Below are 27,527 nucleotides of genomic sequence, written 5' to 3' on the forward strand. Positions count from 1 at the left end.
GCTTCAGAGAAAAGACCTATAGCGACTGACGTTTGTGGGGGGACCTCTGGGAAAGTTTGCCTTCAATGAAACTCCCCACTGACATGAACCCCCTACCATTTCAGCTGCTGGACCTCACATTCAAATATAAGATTTAAGGAAACCTCCAAAATGAAAGGTAGAGACCAGAATAAACACAGGAAAAATAAACAAACTCAGGAAAATAAAAACAATTGAAGGAGAAAAAAAAGCACAACACAACCCCACTGAATTATTATCTTCAGAGAAATAGCAGAAGATGTACTGAGTAGACCAATCACACAGCAGATGGCTGTTTTAAAAAATAAAAAAGAGGAATAATCAAGTTCATCACATACTTGTTTTGCTTGGTAGAGATTTGAAGGGGTCTGGGGTCCATTGCTGGGGGAGTAGATGGATGGTGAAGCTGGGAGATGCACAGCCAGAAGTCCTGAGTGTAGCTGGAGTTAACAGACACGCCTCACATGAAGCAACCTGGATAAACCTTCCTAACAAAGTGCCTCCTAATAGCCAGGAAGTGGGAACGACCCAAAAGTCTATCAAATATGAAAGGGTAATAAAATGTGATCCATCCTTCCATACAATGGCACATGAGCCAGCCATGAAGTGTTGATACACAGTACAATATGGACAAACCTCAGGACATTATGGTGAGTAAAAGAAGCCAGATATGAAATTCACATGTTGTGTGATTACATTGATATGACATGTCCACACAAGCAAATCCACAGAGACAGAAGGTAGGTTCACGGTTGCCTGAGGCAATGGGAAGAGGGGATGAGGGGTGACTGCCAAGGGGTATGAGGTTTCTTTTTGGGGTGATGAAAACGTTCTGGAATTAGATTGTGGTGATGGTTGCACAACCTTGCAAATATAATAAAAAACCACTGAATCATACACTTTAAAAGGGGTGAATTTTATGGTATGTGAAAGATATCTCAAGGAAAAAAAATGCAGATTCTGATTTAATCAGAAAGTAAAATGCCAATAGAGAAGGGAAGAAATGAGAAAGAGAGGGAGAAAGAGAGAGAGCGAGTGAGAGAGCACAGCATCATTTGGGCAAATGTAAAACACAGGCACATAGCTCAATATACATCTTGCAGAATCAGAAACAAAGAAAAAGACACACATTAAACTCTCTAGGATGGGTAACATTCTAGAATGGAAGTAAAAGAAAGAAGTGGGCAAAGATCCCCCATAAGCTCTCTCATAAGCCCACCCTTCCACCCCATACCCTCCTGTCACCCTCCTTGCTCCAAACAGATCAGCAGTGACAAAGGACAATGCCTTGAATGACAAAGGAAGCCAAAAGGGAACTGGCAAACTATTCAGAAAGCAGTGAAAGTAACATTTTATATCAAAATCCCTGAAAGAGATAAAACTGATCTTGGAGAAATGCTCAGAGCCTTAATTATCCCATTGTTAAAGAAAGCAAAGATGTGGGAATTCCCTGGCGGTCCAGTGGTTAGGACTCCGCGCTTTCACTACTTTGGCCCGGGCTTGATCCCCAGTCCGGGAAATAAGATCAGCAAAAGAAAAAAAAAAAAGAGAGAAAGGAAAAGAAAACAAAAATGATGGAACTGTTTTAACAAATTAGACTAAGAACAAAAAGAAAAGAAATTAGGAAGATGGAATAGATAGAGAGGAAAAACGGAAATGAATCAAATGGGGAGGAAGGTCAAACAGGGTGAGAAAGGAAGTGGATTCTTTAAAAACCAATGATATAGGGCTTCCATGGTGGCGCAGTGGTTGAGAGTCCGCCTGCCGATGCAGGGGACGCGGGTTCGTGCCCCAGTCCGGGAAGATCCCACATGCCGCGGAGCGGCTGGGCCCGTGAGCCATGGCCGCTGAGCCTGCGCGTCCGGAGCCTGTGTTCCGCAACGGGAGAGGCCACAGCAGTGAGAGGCCCGCGTACCGCAAAAACAAACAAACAAACAAAAACCCATGAAATAGACAACCTCTCACAAGCCTGATTAATTTGTAAAAATCAGAGCGGGGGTGGGGTGGCGTGGGGGGAGGTAATAAACACGATTAGGGACCTCTAAGGAGATAAGGTGTCAGCATAGATGCAAACAGTCAAATAAGAGGATTCTATACGCCGCTCAGGCAACTTTCTGGAAAACCTAGAGGAAATCAATGATTTCTGAGAAAAATGCACATTCTGCTCACTGGCCCAAGTGGAACATCTGATTAGGTCAATGAACATAAAAGATATTAGGAAGGTGATTAAAGAACTATATTAAGAAAGTTTCTCTAAATAATCATAATCATAATCCAAATTATTCAACCTATTCCATAGAAAAATACAGAAAACTCACCCAGTAAATCTATGACCTCATTTTATGAATGCATTTCACAGCTTCAGTTCCAAAACCATAATGACAGGATGGAAAAATACAGATCAATCTCACCTAAGAACACAGAAAAATTCTAAATGTTATCAAACATTGTCATTTGTCCAAAAGAGAAGCTACAGTCTGATATAGTCAGCTTTATCTCCGGAATTCCAGAGAGTTCCAATAAAAAGCACTCTATCAAATTAAACAAGAAAACCCACAAGATCCTATTAATATGTACTAAGAAACATTTGATAAAATTCAGCAGTCTTTTTCAGTGAAAGTGAAGTAACATTTAAAAAAAAAAGAAATTGCTTAAATATAATAAAAGCAATTACCCTAAAATCAACAGTAAATATTATACTATATTTAGTATATATGATACTGTATAAAAAAATCATAAAATCTCATTAAAGAAGATAAAGCAAGATCTGAAGTAATGGAAAGACATAGCATTTCTTTGATGGGTCGATATCGATAAAATATGTTATCCAAAAATTATAAACTTAACGTGATTACATTCAGCATTCCAGTGTGGAAAGCATAATTATTTTTCCTGAATTGGATAAAAATTATACGGAAGACCAGCCAACACAAATGTAAAAAAGAATAGGGGGATACTTCAATTGAAATAGTTAAAATGGAACTAATTAAATAGATGAGTAGGAAAAAAAATCACAAAAATTCAGGAAGATGTCCCAACATACATGAAAAAGGTGGCATTTTAATTCTCAGGGAATAGCGTGATTTATTTTTTAAATAAATCTTGAATACACTTTGGTACACTGCTATCAAACCATCTGAAAAAAAACAGGTAGAACCTCAGCTGATACAATAAACAAAAATATGTTCCAGATAGAACATAATAGATACAATAAACAAAAATATGTTCCAGTACTCAAATACAAAAAATAAGAACGTGGTTAAGAAATCTAAGTAGCTATATATATGATCTGAGGACAAAAGAGACTTCCCTAGGCAAGACTGGAAACTCCGAATGACAAAAGATACCACAAAATTTTGAAATCAATAATTCAGCTGAGAAACAGCATGTACAAATTGAGAAGTCAATCCAAAAGGAAATAAAGGTTAAACAGTATGAATAAGCAGTACACAAAAAAGCAAATCCGGGCTTCCCTGGTGGCGCAGTGGTTGAGAGTCCGCCTGCCGATGCAGGGAACGTGGGTTCGTGCCCCGGTCCGGGAAGATCCCACATGCCGCGGAGCGGCTGGGCCCGTGAGCCATGGCCGCTGAGCCTGCGCGTCCGGAGCCTGTGCTCCGCAACGGGAGAGGCCACAACGGTGAGAGGCCCGCGTACCGCAAAAAAAAAAAAAAAAAAAGAAGCAAATCCAAGTCACCAAAATCAGATGAAAATATGCTCAGATGGGCTGGGGGTCAGGACATGCAAATTGAGACAATGGTGAGATGCCACTTTCTCAAACTGGCAAAATTTTTGAAAAGTGATAACACTCATTTCTGGTGAGACTGTGGCAAAAAGTGTTCTCGGGCATGGCTGGCAGGAATGTGCTCTCCAAAAGGGTTTAAACACTTTGCCCTGGCAACAGCTATTTTGGATACAAATCCTTTTTCAGAAATGTTTTGTAGTATTTTCTTCTAGTCTACGACTTGTCTTTTCATTCTCTTAATAGCATCTTTTGCAGAGCCAAAGTTTTTAATTTTACTAAAGTTCAACATCAACTTTTTCCCCCATGGATTATGCTTTTGATATTGTATCTAAAAACCCATTGCCAAACCCAAGATCACCTAGATTTTTTCCTATGTTTCCTTCTAGCAGTTTTATAGTTTTGTGTTTTACATCCAGGTCTATGATTCTATGTGTGTGGGCCGGGGTTAAAATATACATAATACACAGTGTACCATTTTAACCAGTTTTAAGTGTACGATTTGGTGGCATTAACTACAGTCACAATGTTGTGCAGTCATACCACTATCTATTTCAGGAACTTTTCATCATCCCAAACGGAAATGGTACCCATTAAATGATAACTGCCTATACCACATTCCCGCAGCTTCTAGTAACTGCTATTCAACTTTTTGTCTCTGTGAATTTGCCTATTCAATGTAACTCATTACGATGCATTTTGAGTTCATTTTTGTGAAAGGTGTAAGGTCTGTGTCTAGATTCTCTCTCTCTCTCTCTCTCTCTCTCTTTTTTTTGGGGGGCATATGGACATCCAATTATTCCAGCACAATCTATTGAAAAGACTGTCCTTTCTCCGTTAGATTGCCTGTGCTCCGTTGTCAAAGATCTATTGACTATATTTGTGTGGGTCTATTTCTGGGCTCTCTATTCTGTTTCATTGATCTGTGTGTTTATTCTTTTGCCAATTCCACACTGTCTTGATTACTGTAGCTTTATAGAAAGTCCTGACATTGGGTAGCATCAGTCCTCCAACTTTGTTCTTCAGTATTGTGTTGGCTCTTCTAGGTCTTTGCCTTTCCATAGAAATTTTAGATTCAGTTCATTGATATCTACAGCCTGACAAAATCTATTAAAATTTAAAATACATAAACCTGGGACTTCCCTGGTGGCGCAGTGGTTAAGAATCCGCCTGCCAATGCAGGGGACACAGGTTTGAGCCCTGGTCCAGGAAGATCCCACATGCCGCAGAGTAACTAAGCCCATGCGCCACAACAACTGAGCCTGCTCTCTAGAGCCTGTGCTCTTCAACAAGAGAAGCCACCGCAATGAGAAGCCCGCACACCAAAACAAAGAGTAGCCCACTCTCGCCACAACTAGAGAAAGCCTGCGTGCAGCAATGAAGACCCAACGCAGCCAAAAATAAATAAATAAACTTATTTTAAAAAAAGAGAATCCGCCTGCCAATGCAGGGGACACAGATTCGAGCCCTGGTCTGGGAAGATCCCACATTCCACAAAGCAACTAAGCCCATGCGCCACAACTACTGAGCCTGTGCTCTAGAGGCCGCGAGCCACAACTACTGAAGTCCGCACATCTAGAGCCCGTGCTCCACCACAAAGAGAAGCCACTGCAATGAGAAGCCCGCGCACCTCAATGAAGAGTAGCCCCTGCTCTCACAACTAGTGAAAGCCCATGCACAGCAACAAAGACACAACGCAGCCAAAAATAAATAAATAAATTTACTAAAAAAAAAAATACATAAGCCTTTCACCCAGCAATCTCATTCCTGGAATTCTGTCCTTTAGAAATAAAATAATCAGCACATATGGACATAGGTATAAAAATATTTATTGCAGTGCTTTTTTTTTCTTTTAGGTAGCAGAGGGAATAAAACCTATAAAGCAAGTGAAAACCAGTTAATGGGAATGTGGTTGAACAAATTATGGTTCATCCATACCATGGGAGATTATCAAACAATTACGAAGAGTGAATTAGGACCTTAGCAGGTGGTCTGAGCAGTTTCCATAAGATACCCTGGGTAAAAAATAGTGTATCCAATATGATTCCAATTTATAAAGCAATAACCCTCACTCTCTATTTTTGGTCTATTTATTATGTACTATTATATAATTATTATTGTTATTTTGTGGTCATGCCATGCAGCATGTGGGATCTTAGCTCCCCAGCCAGGGATGGAACCCATGCTCCCTGCAGTGGAAGCACGGAGTCTTAACCACTGGACCTCCAGGGAAGTCCCTGTATTATGTACTTTTAGTCAATGAGCAGGAAGAATAACCTGGTAGAAAACACTGTAGGATGCTTACCTTGAAGGATGTCCAATATAAGAGAAAATAAGAGGAAAAGAGGGTAGTTTGCCCCCTGGCAACTGTTGAAAACGGTAACTGTTTTCTCTAAACCAGTTCCGTTCAATAGAAATATAAATGCGACCCATTTGCACAATCTTAACTACATTACAAAAAAGTAAAAAAGAAACAGATGAAATTTAATATATTTTTTAGCCCAGTGTGGCCCAAATATCACCAACATCATTGATATTTATAAAAGCATCAGTGAGGCATGTGACATTCTTTTTCTCTTATGAAGTCTTCAGAATCCTGTGTGTATTTTAAACTTAAATCTTCATTTGGACTGGCCATGTTTGAAGTACACAACCACTCCCTGTGGCCAGCGGCCACCATCTGGACAGTACAGCTCTGAAGACAATCTATAGGAAGACTTGAGTGCCCCCTAGTGGCAGGCTCCATTAACTCCACCCTTCTTGGCAATCTGGTCCAACTCAAACATCAATCAGATTGTGTGGCTCCCTGCCTAGAACCCTCTATGGCTCCCTGATGCCACCAGGTCACGTCCACACTCCCAGGTTTAGCTTTCAAGGCCCCTCTCAATCTGAGTCCAACTCACCTCTCTCCAAAGGAGAGGATGTTTTCCACTCCTTCCCCCCAGCCACAGTGGACTTGCCCACCATTCATTCATTCACTCATCCATTGATTGATTCAGTGAATGTTCACTGAGATCCTAGGGGCTACCCTGGATCGTGGGTGTCTTCCGAGAGTCAGTGGTGCTTGAGCTTCTGGGATCAACAGTCTGCACTTAACCAACTGCCTCCTTGGGCCTCGGTCTTCACGTTTGATATTGGACTTCACACCTTCCTGGTAGGATTATCGGTGGAACTCATGTAAAGCTCCTGGCACACAGTGGGTGTTTAATAGATGTTGACTGAACCAGTGGTATCCTTGAGGCTTGGGGTCAGGGCAGGAAGCTGCAAGTAGAGACTCTGACAGCAGCTGTGGGGTGGATGGGTTCATCGGGAGACAGGCTAGGCCGGAGCCCCAGAGAGATGGGTTCAGACGGTGGGGCTGGGGGTGGGTACCCAGGTCCTCCCTCTCCCAGCAGGACTAATCCACACCTGGCCCAGTGACCCCAATCTTTGCAGAACCCACTTGCAACCACCTCCCTGCATGAAAACCTTCGATGGCTCCCTGTTGATTTTAAAATAGCAAGAAAATCCCCATAGATTGTCTCAGCCTCACCTCTCATTCCCCTCTCCCTTAGTTCCTGGTGCTCCAGCCACGCAATTCACACAGGGTCTTTGCACATGCCGTTCCCTATCCTTGGGATGCTCTTCCCTTCCTTTCCCTCAGTATTTTTTCAAAGTTTATTTTATTTTTATTTATTTTTGGCTGCATTGGGTCTTCGTTGCTGCACGCGTGGGCTTTCTCTAGTTGCGGCCAGTGGGGGCTATTCTTCGTTGCAGTGCGTGGGCTTCTCACTGCAGTGGCTTCTCTTGTTGCAGAGCACAGACTCTGGGCACACGGGATTCAGTAGCTGTGGCGCACAGGCTCAGTAGCTGTGGCGCACTGGCTTAATTGCTCCGTGGCATGTGGGATCTTCCTGGAGCAGGGCTTGAACCCATGTCCCCTGCATTGCCAGGTGGATTCTTAACCACTGCGCCACCAGGGAAGCCCTCCCTCACTTTTAACTCCTCCTTATCTGGCCAATCTCAGAGCAAGTGTTACCACCTTGGAGAAGCCTGCCCTGATCCTTGGCCAAAGTCAGGCCCTGGGGCACCAGTACCTCCCTTCCATGGCACTTACTACCACTAGAATGTGAGTTCCAGGGATCTTTGCTTTGTTTGCGACTGTGTCCCCCCAGCACCTAGAACAATGCCTGGTATACAGCAGGCACTCAATAAATGGTTGCGTGAACATTCCTCAGACTCTGATAAACTGCAGGACGGCAGGGCCTGAAGCTGTTTCTGCTTCCTTCCTGTCCCCCCGTACCTGGTATGCAGTAGGTGATCAGTAAATGGTTGTTACAGAAATGGAGGATGCCCTCAGGCCTAGGTCGCTGGGCGCCTGGGTCTTGGGCCACCACGTGGCCACTGCATATTTCTATCAATTTGATCCCACTTGATTTTCCCCAGAAGATCACCAAAAGAGAGATTTTCTTTCCTATTTGGAAGATGAAGAAAACAAGATCTGGAGGTTGAGAGCTCAGACTCCATATCTCGTTTATTCCTCTGGAGCGAATGAGGTTTCTTCTCCATCAGGAAAACTCTCTGTGGCAGGCTACATAGAGCATCCCAAAGATGTCCACACCCTAATCCCCAGGACCTGTGAAAGATGGTACCCAACATGGAAACATATTTACAGACGGGATTAAGTTATGGATATGCAGAAGGGGAGATGCTCCTGTGTTACATGGGTGTACCCAGTGGAATCACAAGGGTCCTTAAAAGAGGGAGACAGGGGTTTCCCTGGTGGCGCATTGGTTGAGAGTCTGCCTGCCGATGCAGGGGACACGGGTTCATGCCCCAGTCCAGGAAGATCCCACATGCCGCGGAGTGGCTGGGCCCGTGAGCCATGACCGCTGAGCCTGCGCGTCCGGAGCCTGTGCTCTGCAACGGGAGAGGCCACAACAGTGAGAGGCCCGCGTACCGCAAAAAAAAAAAAAAAAAAAAAAAAGAGGGAGGCAGGAGGGTCAGAGAGAGATAAGAGGATGCTACACTGTTGCCTTTGAAGATGGAGGAAGGGTCCACAGTCCAAGGAATGCAGGTGGCTTCCAGGAGCTGGAAAAGGCCAGGAAACAGACTCTCCCCAGAGCCTCTGGAAGGACTGCAGCCTTGAGGGTGCCTTGATGTTAGCCCAGTGAAAGCCATTTCAGATTCTGACCTCCAGAGCTGTAAGATAGAAAATTGGCATTTAAAAAAAAATTAATTTATTAATTTATTTTTGGCTGCATTGGGTCTTTGTTGCTGAGCGGGCGTTCTCTAGTTGCAGCAAGCAGGGGCTACTGTTCGTTGCAGTGCACAGGCTTCTCATTGCTGTGGCTTCTGTTTTTGCAGAGCACGGGCTCTAGGCGTGTGAGCTTCAGCAGTTGTGGCACACGGACTCAGTAGTTGTGGCACACGGGCTGAGTTGCTCTGGGGCATGTGGGATCCTCCCAGCCTAGGGCTCGAACCCGAGTCCTCTGCATTGGCAGGCAGATTCTTAACCACTGTGCCACCAAGGAAGTCTGAAAATTGGCGTTTTGGGGTTTGTGGTAATTTGTTACAGCGGCCATGGGAATACACCCTCCAACCTGGGAGGAAGTTTCCAGCCAATCAGAGGGCAGAAGGCATCTGACAGATGCCACATGACCATTGCCTCAAGTTCAAAGCCCCGTGTTTCGGACACAACCAGCGCTGCTGCCCTAATTGTCTCCCAGGAAACAGTGGCCAGGTCTGCCCTCTCTAGTGACAGAGAGAGGATTGTGACTTTAGAAATGTGACAGAACCGTCAGAGGTACAGGAAATGCATGACTTGTGAAATAAAATGGCCACCAGCAATTATTCATCCTACAGCTGCTTAAACATCCAGCCTTCCCTCCATCAAGAGAGAAAACAAAAACCAAGAAAAACTCTGAGTCCTCAATGAAACTAACATGATATCATGTTTCTGGAGCTGCATGCATAACTGGGTCACTTTGTTGTACAGCATAAATTAACACAACATTGTAAATCAACTATACTTCAATAAAATAAATTTAAAATATTTTACTATCCTAATCATTATTGAAATTATTTTTAAAAATTTTCCCACTTTATTGAGGAATAATTGACAAATATAATTGTATTGATTATAAGTGGACTGTGTGATGTTTTGATATACATATACATTGTGGAATGATCGCTTAAGCATTTTTTATTTTATTTTGCGGTACGAGGGCCTCTCACTGTTGTGGTCTCTCCCGTCGCGGAGCACAGGCTCCGGACGCGCAGGCCCGGCGGCCATGGCTCACGGGCCCAGCCGCTCCGCGGCATGTGGGGTTTTCCCGGACCGGGGCACGAACCCGTGTCCCCTGCATCGGCAGGCGGACTCTCAACCACTGAGCCACCAGGGAAGCCCTGCTTAAGCATTTTTAAGTGTGCAGTTTAGTGCTATTAAGTACATTCACATTGTTCGGCAACCATCCCTACCATCCATTTCCAGAACTTTCTCATCTTCCCAAACTGAAACTCTGTCCCCATGAAACACTGACTCCCCACCCCCTCCCCCAGCCCCTGGCCCCCACCCTCTACTTCCTGTCTCTATGGATTTGACTCCTCTAGGGACCTCATGTGAGTGGGACCATACAGTATTTGTCCTTCTGTGTCTGGCTTATTTCACTGAGCATCATGTCCTCGTGGTTCATCATGTTGCAGCAAGTGTCAGAATTCCCTTCCTTTTTTTTAAAAAAATTATTTATTTATTTTTCGTTGCATTGAGTCTTTGTTGCTGCGCGCGGGCTTTCTCTAGTTGTGGTGAGCGGGGGCTACTCTTTGTTGCGGTGCGCGGGCTTCTCACTGCAGTGGCTTCTCTTGTGGAGCAGGGGCTCTAGGCACGTGGGCTTCAGTAGTTGTGGCACACGGGCTTAGCTGCTCCGCGGCATGTGGGATCTTCCCGGAGCAGGGCTTGAACCTATGTCCCCTGCACTGGCAGGAGGATTTTTAACCACTGTGCCACCAGGGAAGCCCTCCCTTCCTTTTTAAGGCTGAATAATATTCCATCATATGGAGCTGGAGCAGGTGGGAGAAAAAGGAAGCCTCCTACACTGTGGGTGGGAATCTAAATTGGTGCAGCCACTATGGAGAACAGTGTGGAGTTTCCTTAAAACCTAAAAATAGGGACTTCCCTGGTGGTCCAGTGGTTAAAACTCCATGCTTCCACCTCAGGGGGAGCAGGTTCCATCCATGGTTGGGCAACTAAGATCCTGCATGCCCCGTGGTGCTACCAAAAAAGAAAAGAAAACAAAACAAACCTAAAAGTAGAACTACCATATGATCCAGCAATCCCATTCCTGGGCATATATCAGGGGAAAACTCTAATTCAAAAAGATACATGCACCCCAATGTTCATTGCAGCACTATTCCCAATAGCCAAGACATGGAAGCAACCTAAATGTCCATTGACAGATGATTGGATAAAGAAGATGTGGCACATATGTACGTACAATGAAATACTACTCAGCCATCAAAAAGAATGAAATAAAGCCATCAGCAGCAACACGGATGGACCTAGAGATCATACTAAGTGAAGTAAGTCAGACAGAGAAGGACAAATATCATATGATATCGTTTATATGCAGAATCTAAAAAAAAAAAAGACACAGATGAACTTATTTACAAACCAGAAATAGACTCACAGACTTAGAAAACAGACTTATGGTTACCAAAGGGGAAAGTGGGGGAAGGAGTTTGGGATTAACATATACACACTACTATATGTGAGGACCTACTGTAGAGCACAGAGAACTATACTCCATATTTTGTAATAACCTATAAGGGAAAAGAATCTGAAAAAAAATCTATATATGTATATACATACATATATAGATATATATATGAATCACTTTGCTGTACACCTGAAACTAACACAACATTGTAAATCAACTATACTTCAGTTAAAAAATTTTAAAAATATTCCATCATATGGATACCACATTTAGTTTATCCATTCATCTGTCAATGGACACGGGTTGCTTCTACCTCTTAGCTGTTGTGAACCATCCTGTTTTCAGCATGGGTGTGCAAATATCTCTTCAAATGTGGCCTCCACACTTTGACCTGGAATGGTTGACCCACCTCCCCCACTGTACTTCCCTGAGCCCATGCCTTGTGTCTGACTCTGTCCTCAGACGAGGTCCCTGAGAGTGTGGTCCTAGGGTCCCCTGAGAAGGGGCTCACCTTCTCAGCCTCCTCCAGATGAAATGAAACATGTCCTCAGCAGGCACAAGCTGCTTATACACTTTGGGGACCTCAACTCTGCAAGCCCACGTGGGCTCTGCCGGTGTGCTGCCCCAGATTGGAATCTGGAGGGCTCAGGACACACTGGATGCAGAGGGATCGGAAACACTCCTGTGTCACACCTGGTGTCAGTCAACAGGCAAACAGTTTCTCTCAGGGGCTCGGGTGAATGTTAACTGATAGAACCCACTATGGTTTGAATTGCACCCCTTCCTCCAAAAAAGACATATTGAAGTCCTAACCCCCAAAGGAAGTCCTAACCCTAACAAAGAATGTGACTTTGTTTGGAAATAGCGTCTTTACAGAGGCAATCAAGTTAAAATGAGGTCATTAGAGTACATCTTAAACCTCTATGACTGGTGTCTTTATAAGAAGAGAGAAATTAGGATGCAGAGACTGTTTTAAAGTGCAGGTCCTCATCTGCAGGTATGACAAAGCCAAGAGATCAGGAGACAACTGCCAGTGAAAAGGTACATTGTTACTCACAGCTCCTAAAAGGAGGGGGCACAGCACACCATGCAGGGCCACACAGAGAAGCACCAGGGTTGGTCAGGAGGCCTATGGAGCAAGGGGGAAAGATGGGAAAAAGCCTTTCATTGTGGTTTCCCGGGGAAAGGCCAGGCAATGCAGGGTAACCACACTTGGGATTGGCCAATTTGAATAATTTCAGCAAGCTCTGGGCATAGGGACTGGCTCTAGCTGTCTGGCACCCGGCCCTGGGGTGATTATGGCGGGGGAGAACTTGATAAAGGAGGTGGTTGAGGGTGTGGGCTCTGGATTGGTTGGTTTGCATTTGAAAGGCGCACGGGCAGGTGAGCCTAGGAATTAGTCCTGGGAGGGGCAGTCCCTGAGTCAGCAAGGCCTCGGGTATCAAAACATGAAAACTACAGATAACAAAGAGACATGCTTAATACAGAGACAGACACACACAGAGGGAAGGTATTATGGAGAGACACAGGAAGAAGACAGCCATCTACAAGGCAAGGGAAGCCTGAGGCTGCCAAAAGCTAGAGAGAGACCTGGAACAGATCCTTCTCTCTCATCCCTCAGAAGGAACCACCTCTATTGATACCTTGATTTCACACTTCTGGCCTCCAGAACTGGGAGACAATACATTTCCATTGTTCTAAGTCACCCAGTTTATGGTACTTGGTTATGGCGGTCCTAGGAAACTGACATAAAATCTTTCTAGAGGGTAGTTGTGTAATCATCACATAAATATTTCTCTGTTCTTGAATAAAAATAAGGCCGAATACTATTCCATTGCATGGATCGACCACATTTTGTGTATCTATTCATCCTTTGATAGACGCTTGGGTTGTTTCCACCTTTTGGCTAGCGTGAATCATGCTGCTATGAACATAAGTGTGCAAATATCTTTTCCAGACCCCGATTTCACTTCTTTTGGGTAGGTCCCCAGAAGTGGAATTACAGGATCATATGGTAGTTCTTGGTTTAACTTTTCATGGAAACACCATGCTGCTTTCCACAGCAGTTGCACCATTTTGCATCCCCACCAGCAATGCACAAGGCTTCCAATTTCTCCTCATCCTCAGCAACACTGGTTATTGTCTGTTTTTAATTTAATTTAATTTATTTTTTATAACAGTCATCCTGGTGGATACGAGGCAGCATCTCACTGGCATCACAGTTAAAAAGACTCTCAAAAGTACAGCATGGTTTTCTGTTGTCTTCTGTCTTCTGGTGGTTCTAGATGAGAAAGCTCCCTCTTGGTTTTCCAATTCATGACATTCCAGATGTGGTCGGCATGTGTCTCTTCTCGGGGGTGCGTAATGGGGGGAGTCTGAGAGTCAGGAGCCCTTTCCTTCAGAAACACAAGCCTGTCTTCAGCTCAGGAAATGTTTGCCCATTGTGGTTCTGTGGCTCTGTCCCCTCTGTCACTTCCAATTTCTCTTTCTGGAGTGTCAGGAAGACCTCCCATTTGGGAGCTCCTGCCTTGGACATCCAAGTGACTTTTTTTTAAATTTATTTTTTAATTGAAGTATAGTTGATTTAAAATGTTGTGTTAATTTCTGCAATATATCAAAGTGATTCAGTTATACATATATAAACATTGTTTTTTAAAAAATATTCTTTTCCATTATGGTTTATCACAGGAAATTGAATATAGTTCCCTGTGCTATAAGTGGGACCTTGTTGTTTATCCATTCTATATATAATAGTTTGCTTCTGCAAATCCCAAGTTCCCACTCCATCCCTCCTCCCACCACCTTGGAAACCACAAGTCTGTTCTCTATGTCTATGAGCCTCTTTCTGTTTTGTGGATAAGTTCATTGGTGTCATATTTTAGATTCCACATGTAAGTGATATCATATGGTAGTTGTCTTTCTCTTTCTGACTTACTTCGCTTAGTATGATCATCTCTAGGTTCATCCAAATGGGATTATTTCATTGCTGCAAATAGGATTATTTCATTATTTTTTGTGGCTGAGTAGTATTCCATATACATACCACATCTTCTTTATCCATTCATCTGTTGATGGACATTTAGGTTGCTTCCATGTCTTGGCTATTGTGAATAGTGCTGCTATGAACATAGGGGTGCATGCATCCTTTTTTTTTTTTGCAGCATGCGGGCCTCTCACTGTTGTGGCCTCTCCCGTTGCAAAGCACAGGCTCTGGACGCGCAGGCTCAGCGGCCATGGCTCACGGGCCCAGCCGCTCCGCGGCATGTGGGATCCTCCCGGACCGGGGCACGAACCTGCGTCCCCTGCATCGGCAGGCGGACTCTCAACCACTGTGCCACCAGGGAAGCCCCATGCATCTTTTTGAATTAGAGTTTTGTCTGGATATACACCCAGGAGTAGGATTGCTGCATCATATGGCAACTCTATTTTTAGCTTTTCTAGGAACCTCCATACTGTTTTCCATAGTGGCTGCATCAACTTACATTCCCACCAACAGTGTAGGAGGGCTCCCTTTTCTCCACACCCTCTCTAGTGCTTGTTATTTGTAGACTTTTTTTTTTTTTTTTTTTGGCTGCACCATGTGAACATACTTGCAGGTTCTTAGCTCTTCGTTCCCCGACCAGGGATCAAATTTGGGCCCCCTGCAGTGGAAGCACGGAATCCTAACCACTGGACCGCCAGGGAATTCCCTGTAGGTTTTTTAATGGTGGCCATTCTGACCAGTGTGAGGTGGTACCTCATTGCAGTTTTGATTTGCATTTCTCTAGTATTTAGCAATGTTGAACATCTTTTCATGTGCCCGTTGGCCACCTCCAAGTGTTTTTTATGACCAGCGTTTCTTCCATCTCTCCTCCAGGCCAGCACTTTTGTTGTCAGCAATGGCCATCCTTCCTTGCCCTGGGCTGAGTAAGCACTCGACCACATGATGGCTAAGTAACATCTGCCACCCCGAGAGGATTCTTAGTGCTCCCCTAGAGCTCCCTGCATGCTCTCGTGGATGTGCTGTTCCCATCCTCCCCATCACTCTGGCTTCAGAGGGATCACGGGGGACGAGTGGTCCCCTGGGCACCTCAGGCTCCTGCTCTCCAGTAGCTGATCCTGCCGAGAGTTGTCATTACCCATGCTTCTCTGCTCTGTCCCTTGTTCCTTCATTGGACAGGCTGGCTGGGTGGGAGGGGACAAGGGTGACCATATATTGATAAGTATTGAAGCTGAATGATGGTGCCATGGAAGCTCATCACACTGTCTATATATTCACTCTACTTTTGTATATGCTTGACATTGTCCATAACAAAAAGATTTCTAGAAACCCTGCATGATGTCTAGTGTAGGATGACCCCTGTACCAGGCTATTTCCTGAAGCTCTGTCTGAAATGACCAGAGGTCTAGCACCTGTAAGTCCACCAGCAGGCGACTAGGTAAGTAAATTGCAGTTCAGCCCACCAAAGAGTCCTCTGTAGACATAAAAAAGAAGGAGCAAGTTATCTCAGAACTGACACAGAAGCAGTACCGAGATGTTTTAATAAGTGAAAAGAGCAAGTACATTCATAGCAGATTATTCACAAGAGCCAAAAGGTGGAAACAACCCAAATGTGTGTCAGTTGGTGAATGGATACCCAAGCTATGGTCCATCTATACAGTGGAATATTATTCAGCCATGAAAAGGAAGGAAATTCCTATACATGCCACAGCATGGATGAACCTCGAAATCATTATTAATAGTAAAAAAAGCTAGATTGAAAGGTTACATATTGTGTGATTCCACTGATATGAAAAATCCAGAGTAGGCAGAGCCATAGAGACAGAAAGTAGATTATTGGTTGCCAGGGGCTGGGGGGAGGGGATAATGGGTCCTTGACTTCGCTTTGGGGTGATGAAAATATCTTGGAACTAGATAGAGGTGATGGTTGCACACCACTAGTTGTGGACTTTGGTTAATTTGATGTTATGTAAATTTTTACCTTAATTTAAAAAACAGTAGGAAAGGTACATGCACCCCAATATTCATTGCAACACTATTTAAAATAGCCAAGACATAGAAGCAACCTAAATGTCCATCAACAGATGAATGGATAAAGATGCGAGGGCTTCCCAGGTGGCGCAGTGGTTGAGAGTCCGCCGGCCGATGCAGGGGACATGTGTTTGTGCCCCAGTCTGGGGGAATCCCACGTGCCGCGGAGCGGCTGGGCCCGTGAGCCGTGGCCGCTGAGCCTGCGCGTCCGGAGCCGGTGCTCTGCAACAGGAGAGGCCACAACAGTGAGAGGCCCGCGTACCGCAAAAAAAAAAAAAAAGAAAAAAAGAAGATGTGGTACATATATATAATGGAATACTACTCAGCCATGAAAAAGAGTGAAATAATGTCATTTGCAGCAACATGGATGGACCTAGAGATGATCATACTAAGTGAAGTAAGCCAAAGACAAATATCATATCGCTTATATGTGGAATCTAAAAAATGATACAATTGAACTTACAAAACAGAAATAGACTCACAGACATAGAACACAGATTTATGGTTACCAAAAGGGAAGGAGGAGAGGGATAAATTAGGAATGTGGGATTAAAATATACACACTACTATATATAAAATAGATAACCAACAAGGACCTACTGTATAGCACAGGGAACTACACTTAAATATCTTGTAATAACCTATAATGGAATAGAATGTAAAAAAAAAAGTATATGTGTATATATATACATATGTGAATCACTTTGCTGTACACCTGAAATTGTAAATCAATGATATCTCAGCAAAATTTTTTTTAAAAAGGATATATATGTATAACTGAACCACTGTGCTATACACCTGAAACTAACACTACAATGTAAATCAACTATACTTAAATTAAAAAAATAAATTCAAGGTAAGTTAAAAAAATAAAAAATAAATTTTATCCCGGTCCCTAAAATAAATAAATAAATAAATAGATAGATAGGGACTTCCCTGGTGGTCCAGTGGTTGAGACTTTGCTTTCCAGTGCAGGGGGTGTGGGTTCGATCCCTGGTCGGGGAGATAAGATCCCACATGCCTCATGGTCAAAACACCAAAAAACATAAAACAGAAGCAATACTGTAACAAATTCAATAAAGACTTTTAAAATGGTCCACATCAAAAAAATATTTAAAAAAATTAAAATATATATACATACATATATAATTTAAAATACAATAAAAATGATAATCATTAAGAAGCATTTATTTGGTTGACAAGTAAAATAAATGTTTACAAAAAGAAAAGAAGGAAGGACGGAGCAATGCATATGGGGGTTAACATTTGTGTTCATTGTTAAAGAGAAAATATATGTTTGTGTATCAAAGAGACACAGGATTCTGCTGCCTCCCTCTGCCCAGGAGACTGAAGTTTGGGGCTTTGTGACCTGGATTCAGTTCTGCCTGTGATCTTTACTGGCCCTGGGGACAGGGTGAGTGACTTGGGGCTCTGTGCCTCCGTTTTCCCATCCGTGTAATGGGGATAGCAGAGCCTGCCTCGGGGGTCTATTGTGAGAATGGTTGTGAGGGCGGGGAGCTGTCATTCCTGGAGAACCAGATGGGGAAGCCCTCGGGGTTCAGCTGCTGTCTCTGCCCCTCCCAGCCTGCCCCTGACCTTCCCGGGAACTCCAGGACCGGCCACCTCCCCAGCCTCATTCCCAGGCATCCGGCCAAAATCCCCAGCCATGTGCTCTATCCTCCCTGAGCCCAGCTGCTTCCCGTGCTCAGACAAAGAGAACTCTGTCCCCAGACCACCAGGCCTGGGCAGGATCAGTGTACCCCACACAGCACACACTGCACTCCCATCTCCCCCACTGTGTCTCTGTCCCCAGCCCTGGCCCTGTACTCCTGGACACGCTGTGCCAGCACTGGCTGTCCTTCCCTCAGGCCCACGTTAATGGGGCATTTCGGAATCTTCTGTTCCTGGACGCACACAGTTGAGTTCTGTCTGCAAGAGGCGACTCCAGGACAGCACAGAAAGTTGGGGCAGGGGGATGTGGGGAGAAAGAATAGAGCTGGGATGACTTAGACGTTCCATACTGACCCTACAGATAACAGCACGGAGGTCCTCAGTGTAGCATGAATGGTGTGGCAATGTGACAGGGACAGGTGACGATGAACAAGAACAGGGGGTGATGGAGACAGTAGGACAGTAACAGGTGACATGGTAAGCATGACAGCAACAGGTAACATGGCAATAAGAAAATACCCTAGGGATTGGTGTAATGTTGGTAGGGCAGCCATATGATGGTGACAAGGGATGGTAAGGAGAGTGCTGCAGTGAGAGATGACAGTATTAAGACACTGCCGTGGTAATGGGTGACAGTAGGGAGATGGTGGGGCAGGAAGAGTGACTGATGACCAGACGGGGACAACACAACATATAGGATCTTTGCCATCTCCTTGGCCATCAGGTGACTCAGATGATCCTTCCCCGGGTCTGGGAAGTGCTCCCTTCACGAGGCGGATTCCATGACAAAACAAGACACCAGATCCCCATTCTCCCAGTCCCCTTGAAGCAAGGTGGGGACATACGCCCCCCCCCACAGTCCTCCAGCCAGGTAACTCTGCCCCAAACTCTGATGGATGCTGGCGTCAGAAGCGGGGCCCCCTGGACTCCGTTTTGCTGAGGTTGGCCCCGGTTTCCAGTGTCCAGGATCATTAAGCACCATTTGAGCCCGGGGAGCAGAGAGGGGATGGATGGTGTCTTGGTGGGACGCGATCTGCGGGTGATTTGGTGGTGACTCTGCTAGCTGCAGAAGCCCCAGGCTTGGGTCTCCAGCCTCCCGGGGATTCTGCACGTGACCAACGGCTCTTTCTGCCGTGACCGATTTCTGCTGCTTGCAGTTTAAGAATCCTGACACTCTGGGTGACGGTACAACTGTTAATGGGTGACAATGTCACAGCAATAAGTTAAAGGTATAACGGTGACAGGAGACAACATGAATGTCCCAGGCAGTGGAGCAAACCAGAAAACGGCAAGGTGTCCCATGGATGGGTGACAGTGAGAGGGCGACAGCAGTGGGTGACACTGACAGGTGATCCTGTAATAAGAATTTGGTGGTCATGCAATATTGACAGGGAGACTGTATGAATGCTCTACCCTTAGGACAGTGTTGGGGTACACTAGGATGCCGGAGGGGGAGTGAGAGCCTAAATGTCTCTTCATGACAGTGTGATGTAACAGAGTCATCGTATCGGTAATGGACACCAGTGTAACAGATTCAGGCAGTGGAAGGCAAGGTGGTGTGACAGTAGTGAGGAGGGTGCAGTGGCAAAAAACACTCACTCCCCGCTGTCACTGAGAACTTCCACGTGTCACTGAGACTTCCAACAGCTCCACACCGCCTCTGTCTCGCCACACCTGATGGATTCCTTCTCCCCTGGCTTCCGGAGAGCGGGTAGGGAGAATTCTAGAAGGAAGCACTGCCTGATCTACCAGCCTACCTCGGGGTTTAGCCATCGAAGTATTGGTCGTGCCGTGTCCCTGGTGTGGGACTGTACCTCCCCACATTCCACACGTATGCTGGGCTGCTTCTGGGGCAGCCGGAACCTAGCCCAGTGCCCGTGTAAGGCACACTGGGTGGCTGAAGAGCAGACCAGGGTGGACCTTGGCAAAGCAGCCTAAGAAGCGGTGACACAGGTGTCCCCGAAAGCTGGCTCATCCACGACAGCCCCCGGGCCTTCCCACGCTGGAATTCCACACCTCTGTCAACTTGATCCTGGGGTTCCTTTCCTAGCTCACTCTCCCCACACCTCACCACCCCTCCTGACTGTCCTCACTGGCCCCGGAAACCCCTCTCCCTCAGTCAGGATGCCCTGAATCTTGTCTCCAAAGTTTCGCTCTTCCTCATGCCCCCCTAGCCCAGCCCTGGAGCCCTCACTGCTCCCCTGACCCAGTTCTAGGCCCCACAGAGCAGCCTTCAGAGTGACTCCTCTTCCTGGAAGCCCACCATGGCTCCCCTCAGAGGTGCGGGGACACTACTGAGGGCTCCTGGCCTCTGCTTACCCCTCCAGCTTCCCTCTTGCCCGCCTTCCCTTTTCTCCCCTCCCCAAAAGCTCCAGTTTTGCTCAATTTCCGCATGTTCCATACTCTCCTGTCTCTAGGCATTAGCCTATCTTTCCCCCAACTTTTCATATTTGCTCTTTTCCACTGAGCCTTCAAGGCTCCCATTCCCAGGCAGAATGCTCCTTTCTGGGCTTCCCTAGTGGCGCAGTGGTTAAGAATCGGCCTGCCAAGGCAGGGGAAATGGGTTTGAGCCCTGGTCCGGGAAGATCCCACACGCTGCGGATCAACTAAGCCCGTGCGCCACAACTACTGAGCCTGCGCTCTACAGCCTGAGAGCCACAACTACTGAGCGCGCGTGCCACAGCTACTGAAGCCCGCGTGCCTAGAGCCCATGCTCCACAACAAGAGGAGTCACCACAGTGAGAAGCCCACGCACCGTAACAAAGAGTAGCCCCTGAGAAGCCCCCGCTTGCCGCAGCTAGAGAAAGCCCACGCGCAGCAACGAAGACCCAACACAGCCAAAAATAAATAAGTAAAAAAAAAAAAAAAGAATGCTCCTTTCTTTCCCCCCTCCTTCTCTCTGGCCCAGGAGTGTCATAGAGTCCAGGTCTGTCTCTTGGGACCCATATTGGGAGATTATAAAAGTTATCTCTCTCGTAGAGATTTTTTGGTGATTAAATGAGATAATGTGTATGAAACTCTTAACACCAAGTCTGGAACATAAGCACCTGCTAAATATCACCTCAAATTGTTATTTGCTATTTATTTCATTCCACAAGTACTTTGATGGAGGCATGATCAGCACAATCAGCTTTGGAATTCAATAGGGTAAACTAACAATTTCGGTGTGGGGAATGGATTTTTGAACTGGGCTTTGACAGATGCATAGGAGTTTGCTGAGTGGAATAACAGCCTCAGGTCCAACAAACACCTTCTGACTAATCCCCATATTCAGGCTCACTGGTCTGGTGGTGTCTGTTTTCAGAGGTGGGAAAGTAGTGGGGAAAGCTAGAAATTTTTGTTTGGATATAAGCTCCTGCTAGGGAGCAGAAATTCTGAAATTCAGCCCCTGTGACAGGTGGAGAAACTGAGGCTCAGAAAGTCTAGAACTTCGGGATTCTTAAACTCTCCATTTTGAGAATCAGATGAAAAATGTGGACCTCCTCTCTAGAAAACTCATCTTTGGCCATCGTTTTGCCTACATTTTTAGGGGCTTCCGGATGTCCGTCTAGTTAAGAATCCAGGCCCCAGGCGCCAGGTAAGTTTCCCAAGTCACCCTTGGAATTCTCCTTGCCCGAGGGAGGAGGCGGCGGCTCGGGAGGACGTAGGAGTGAGCCTCCAGGTGAGTCCCGGGACCTTTCAAGCCTGGTTCTCTTACAGGCCACCCCAAATCGCAGCCCCATCTCAGGGCACCACCACTCAATTTCTATGTGAAAACGTGGTCCCCCCAGCCTCCCCACGCCGCGTCTCAGCCCACGCCTACGGCTCTGTGCCCCCCATCCCATTTCTTCAGCCCCTCGGAGTTTCTCCCGTAGCCCCAGGCCATCCCCCAGCTCCAGCCCCTCCCTCCGCCCGGCATCGGAGCCCCCGGCCCCCGCCCCGGGAGCTTCAGAGGTGCAAACGCGCCCTCCCCCAACTCCTCCCGCCCCCGACTCCCCCCGTGTGGCAGCTCTGGGCTGGGAACTCGGCGGGGTCGGCCTCTCGGTTTCGCGTTCCCGCCCCGGGCCCCCGGCGCCGCGCCAAACCGGCCCTCCAACGCCGAGCCCCGCGCGTCCGCTCGCCGCGCCTGCCTCCACGCGCGCCGGCTGGCAGGTAGGGGAAGCGCGGGACCATCGGCGGGCGGAGAAACCGGAGAGCAGCGGGTCGGGGGGAGGCAAGGGCGGGAGGAGGGGGCCGGGGCGACGGAGGGGGAGGGGATTCCTTTGTTTGCAGCCGGCAGCCCCGGACCCAGCCCCTTCCCCTCCCCGCGCTACGCTCGTCGCCGGCGTGGGGCGCGGGGACCTGGCGCGGGCGGGAGGGGCTCGGCCCGGGTGCGGGTGCGGGCGCGGGCGGCGGACACAGCCGGGCTCTGACCCGCAGGTGAGGGCGGGGCCGAGCGTGGTCGCGGCTCCCGGGCCTGCGTCCCCGGCTCAGCCCGGTGGAGAACGCGGCTGGCGGGCTCTGAGGACGCGTGCCCCCTCCTCGTCGGCGGAGCCCGGGATTCCTCGCTTCCTGCCCGCCGCCTCCCCCAGTTACCCCGTGCAGTGCGCGCCGTCCCCCCGCTCATTCATTCCACAAACTCCCGGGCGCGGTTCTCAGAGGCGAAGTGGGGGGTGAGGGAGGAGTTGGATCAAGCCAGGCCGGAGATGGAGGCCCCGTGGGCCCTGAATTCTGCCTAGAGAAGGCGTCCTCGGAGTGCAGACCAGCCGGGACAGCCTGGGAGCAAGAAAGGGGTGCCCCTCACCAGCCGGGCCGATTCTTTCTCGCTTCCCCGTCAAAGGTGACAAAGGTCTTTTCCTTCTCCGAGGACCTTGGGACCACCTGGTCAGACTCTCATGTCACCCCAAGGCCCAGAGAGGGGCAGCCACTGACCCAAGGGCACACAGCAGACTCCCCGTCTGTTCTGCACCCAGGCCCAATTCTTCTCCCTGGTGTGGAAAGTGGGACTTGAAAGGGGCCCCCCCATGAAGGCCACTTGGTCTGCCTTTTGTTCCCTGAGGGTTCAGCTTCCATCCTCCTAACCTTTGCCCCGTCATCTTCTCTGCCAGGAGTGGCCGTGTCCCCATCGCCTCCCTCCCATCCTTCCAGGTCCTGGAGAGAGCCAGCCACCTCCTGGAGGGTAGGGTACCCTTGATCTTCTTCCCCTCCCTCACCTCTGCCTGGGCTTCAGCTCCCACTCAGCCCTTCGCTAAATGTGTGATGGCCTTTGTTTGCTCCTCTGTGAAGTGGGCACAAAAGCTGTCCCTTCCCTGCTGGGCAGAGGGATGTTCTGTCCTTTGGGAAGTTCCAGCCTGTGCCCCCTGCTCCTGGAATCCTTTCCTCTCATCTGGATGCCTGCCCCAGCCTCTTCAACTGCGTGCTTCCTCTGGGGCCCCTGCAAGTCCTTCCACACTCCATCAAACACCCATTTCTGCCCTTGTTCCTCCCACTTAGAGCCCTTCAAGGGCTCTCCATTGCCCTTGACGTACAAGTAGAAGCTGCATTACCCAGGTATGCACTCCTGAAACACCCTGGCTGCCTGCCACCCCCTCCCCTCCACTCAGCGGTCCACGATCTTCTTGCCTCTGCTCTCAGTGTGCTGTGTCTGCCCCGACACCCTTCTCTTGGATGACTCCGTCGCTGAGACATCACACCTCCTCCGAGAAGCCTCCCGTGACTGTTCACCTGCTTGTGGGTCGGGGTTGGATGCCTCCCTGGGCTCCCACAAGCCCCCAGTTTCTCCATCCCGGCAGCGGTCCCACTGTTTCTGGTTCTCGTGGGTGCCCCGTGGCCAAGGGCTTCTTGCTGAGGTTGACTCTGCTTCCTCTCCGCAGCCTCCGAGGGACACGTCATGGTTCTGGAGGGTCTGTGCTTGACAAGGAGAGGGGCCGGCACCCACACCATGGCCCGGGACCCCTTGGCTCGGCTCTTGCTGGCCTGGACAGCCCTGTCGTGCATGGCAGGTGTCCAAGGCCGTTGGGATGGGGCTGTGGAGCCTGCAGGTCTCGGACGTGTGCGCAGGCGTGGCAGCCCAGGCTTCTTGCAGGGGTGTGTGGTACCCGGGTTGCCGAGAAGCCCCTGGGGTGTGGGCTGGGCTGGGCTGTCCTGCTAGGTGCGGGGGGTGAGGCCCAGGGGATGTCCAGCTGGGCAGGGGCTCACCAGCCATGCCTGCTCTCCTGAAGGCCGAATGTGTGTGGCTCCCGATTTCATGCCTACTGCTGCCCCGGCTGGAGGACGCTGCCTGGTGGGAACCAGTGTGTTGTGCGTGAGTGTCGATCCCTTCTGGAGGTGGGGGATGCAGGCAGGGGACACTGGGGCAGTTCTCTTACTTACGGCCAGCAAGTCCAGCCTTGTTTAAAAGTGGACTTGGCCTGGGACGTCTGGCTAAGCCACAGGAATGGCCCCTGCTTCTGTCTGCAGGCTCCCAGGCCACCCGCCCGTGTTTCTTTGTCGTACAACTTCCCTGTGTCTGTCTGCTTGTTGGTCCGTCCGTCTGTCTCAGTCTCTGTCTCCTTCTGTCTTGGTCTCTCTCTGAGTCTCTGTCTCTCTGTGTCTGTCTTTTTCTCTGTGTGTGTGTGTGTCTCTCAATCTCTCTGTTTCCCCACTCCCACACGCACCCCATTCTAATGTGCCTAGAATCCGACTCTGCTTCCAGGAGATGCCCCCTCGCCTCCTCCCCAACAGTACAGCCAGTGCCCCAGCACCTCCAGCTTCTGTCCTTACTACTCAGCGTTTCTGGCCCAAAGAGCACCTCTGTCTCCCAATGGCTCCAGCAGAGCCTCGGCCCCCGGGGCACCCATGGGGTGGGGATGGCGGAGGATTCGGGTCCTGGCCTTGACCGTCACCTGTTACTCTCCAGCGGTCTGTAGGCACGCCTGCGGCGAGGGCTTCTGCTCCCGACCCAACCTGTGCGCCTGTGCTGATGGGAAGCTGGCCCCCAGCTGCGGGATGAGCCGAGGTGAGCAGGAAGTGACCCCCCAGGACTTCCCTGGCGGTCCAGTGGGTAAGACTCTGCGCTCCCAACGCAGGAAGCCTGGGTTCGATCCCTGGTCGGGGAAGATCCTGCATGCCGCGTGGCGAGGTCAAAAAAAAAAAAAGTAAAAAATGAAAAAAAAAATTATAAGCTTAAAAAAAAAATAAAGAAAGCAAGTGACCCCCTAGGGGTGGGAAGAGAAGGTGAGAGGCTTCCCGAAGCTTCCGGGAGCCCAGGCGGGTTTTGCTGAGGGACCAGAGCCAGGCTGGGCGCACCTGGTCCCGGCGCCTTGTGCATGCATCTCGGGGCCTTCCTGTGTGTCCCTCTTCCCCGCCCGCAGGGTCGGGGTGCAGTGTGAGCTGCATGAATGGGGGCAGCTGCCGAGGGGAGTCCTGCCTGTGCCAGAGGGGCTACACGGGCACCGTGTGTGGGCAACGTGAGTACCCATCGCGCACACCTGGGCTTGGGACCCCAGAGGTCAGGTCTCCGCTGCCACCCGCCCATCGCCCACGGGTCACTCCTCTGGGACCGGGATTGGAGGGGACACATTCATTGTCACAATCTTATCTCTTGGTCTGGGCTGGATTATGGGGATTCCTGCGTGAAGGAGGGCCCGCCCGGGGCCCCAGCTCCCTCTGCTGCTGGGGGACCTCAGGCCACACCCCCGCCACTTCCTCCACAGCCGTCTGTGACCACGGCTGCCACAACGGGGGCCGCTGCATCGGGCCGAACCGCTGTGCCTGTGTGTACGGCTTCATGGGGCCTCAGTGTGAGAAAGGTACCAAGCTGAGCGCGGGGCAGGGGTTTGGGGGGAGGAGGGCTTCCTGGCAGCCCCTGAGACGTGGCCAGGCCCTGGGAGGGTCCAGCTGACCTCCTTCCTGCTGTCCCTGCTGCTGTGAAGGGCAGAGAAACTGTGCTCCAGGGAAGGGAGTCACGGAGGGCTTCCTGTAGAAGGGATAAGTCGGAGTTCATGAGATGGACACGCCCCCTCATGTTTCATCCTCACTGTTGAAATGATCCCACGGGCTGAGGTGGGTGGAGGTCACCTGTTGGGAGGCTGTAACCAAGACAAACACGGTGGAAAGAACAATGTTTTGTGAGAAGTTGGATGTTGGGGGGTGGGGTGGGCAAGGGGAGGGACGGAAGCAGGGACAAATCCCAGGTCTGCTCTGAAAATGGGAGGGAAGATGGTGCAGCCGGGGGTAGGGAGGGGGAAGACCCTGAGGCTCAGTGTTGGCCGAGGAGCCCGTGGGTCACCCAGGAGGCAGTTGGACAGCCAGGCCTGGGGCTGCCCCATCCACGGGGCTGAAGCCCAGAGGATAGTTGAGGTTCTTGGGGAAGAAAAGGGAGGGCGATTTAAGGGTCCACCAGAGAAATGGAGACCATGGGCAGCTGAGAATGAGAAAGTGAACAAAAGCAGGTGGCGTTGGGGATGCCCAGGCTGGCGAGTTTTGCAGCTGTAGGAGCCATCAGAGTGCCCTGTGTGTCCAAGGAGCCCGGGAAGGCAAAAATGGGCAGGACCCTGGGACTCACCCCAGTGTGAAGGGTGCTGCTGGGGATGGAGGCCCATCTGTGGCCGAAGCCGGGTCGGAGAGGGTATAGCCATGAATCAGAAGCTGGAGGGGCTGGGGGTTACCTGGGTTTGAGAGTGAGCGTTTGGAAACGGGATTTGGCGAGAAAACAGAGTTGGAATTTGGGCCGACTTGGGGAGCAGTCGGGATGGCTGAGGGAAAATGAAGGTTAGTGGAGAGGGTGGGAGAGGAGAGGCCTGGAGCAGGGGTGGGGGCCCCAGAGAGAGGCAGGGTTGGGTGCCTAGGCAGGAGTGAGTGGGGTTCCAGGGTCCTGGATGACTGAGGTGAGATTCTGGGGGCCGTGTTTTGCTTTAGGAAGTCAGGACTGTCGCGGGTCTCCCCTCCTTCATACAGGCCTGGGGGCTGGCTTTGGCATCTCCTTCTGGAAGGGGCTTCCCTTGGTCCAGTGCCAGCCCCTTGATTGGAGCCATCTGGAGGATGGAGCCAGGAAGTCACATCTGGGCCTGTGCACGGCGGTGGGGGGGCCAATGAGACCACCTTCAGCTGGGTGGGGAGGGGGTGTCGGGGATGCAGAGTTGTGGGTTCAGAGCATTTGGGCGGATGCTGGGTCTGGGAGATTTGGCAGAGCCAGATGTGTGCTCAAGGATGAGAGAGGCTCTCCAGCGGGGCATCCATGGGTCCCCGCCTGGGCTTGAAGGGAGGGTGGGCCTGGGGGAGTGGTGGGGGTCTCCAGACATGCCCTGGGTTTTGTAAGCTTGGAGGTCCTGGCCTCTCTTGGAGGTTGGTTGGAGAATGCTTTGGAGAGAAAGGGTTTTGAAGGGTAAATAGGAGTTCATCAGGTAAGGAAGGGGAACAGTATGAGTAAAGGCTTGTGGTCAGGAAAAAAACCTGG

The 27,527-nt window shown here is 49.1% G+C and overlaps 1 protein-coding gene across 1 annotated transcript in view; it reads left to right on the plus strand.

Moving 5' to 3' along the window:
• Positions 1–23,981: 23,981 nt before the first annotated feature.
• Positions 23,982–27,527, plus strand: part of FBN3 (fibrillin 3) — a gene marked incomplete at both ends in the record, with an annotated part of 60,248 nt that continues 56,702 nt past the window's right edge. The window contains 5 exons of the mRNA XM_082651488.1: positions 23,982–24,178; positions 24,313–24,395; positions 24,990–25,088; positions 25,444–25,539; positions 25,786–25,881. Of these exons, the coding sequence (XP_082507614.1) occupies positions 23,982–24,178; positions 24,313–24,395; positions 24,990–25,088; positions 25,444–25,539; positions 25,786–25,881 (571 nt within the window). The remainder of the gene's footprint in view (positions 24,179–24,312; positions 24,396–24,989; positions 25,089–25,443; positions 25,540–25,785; positions 25,882–27,527) is intronic.

The sequence above is a fragment of the Grampus griseus genome (genome assembly GCF_964374135.1).
Source record: "Grampus griseus genome assembly, chromosome: 3".
Lineage (NCBI taxonomy): Eukaryota > Metazoa > Chordata > Mammalia > Artiodactyla > Delphinidae > Grampus > Grampus griseus.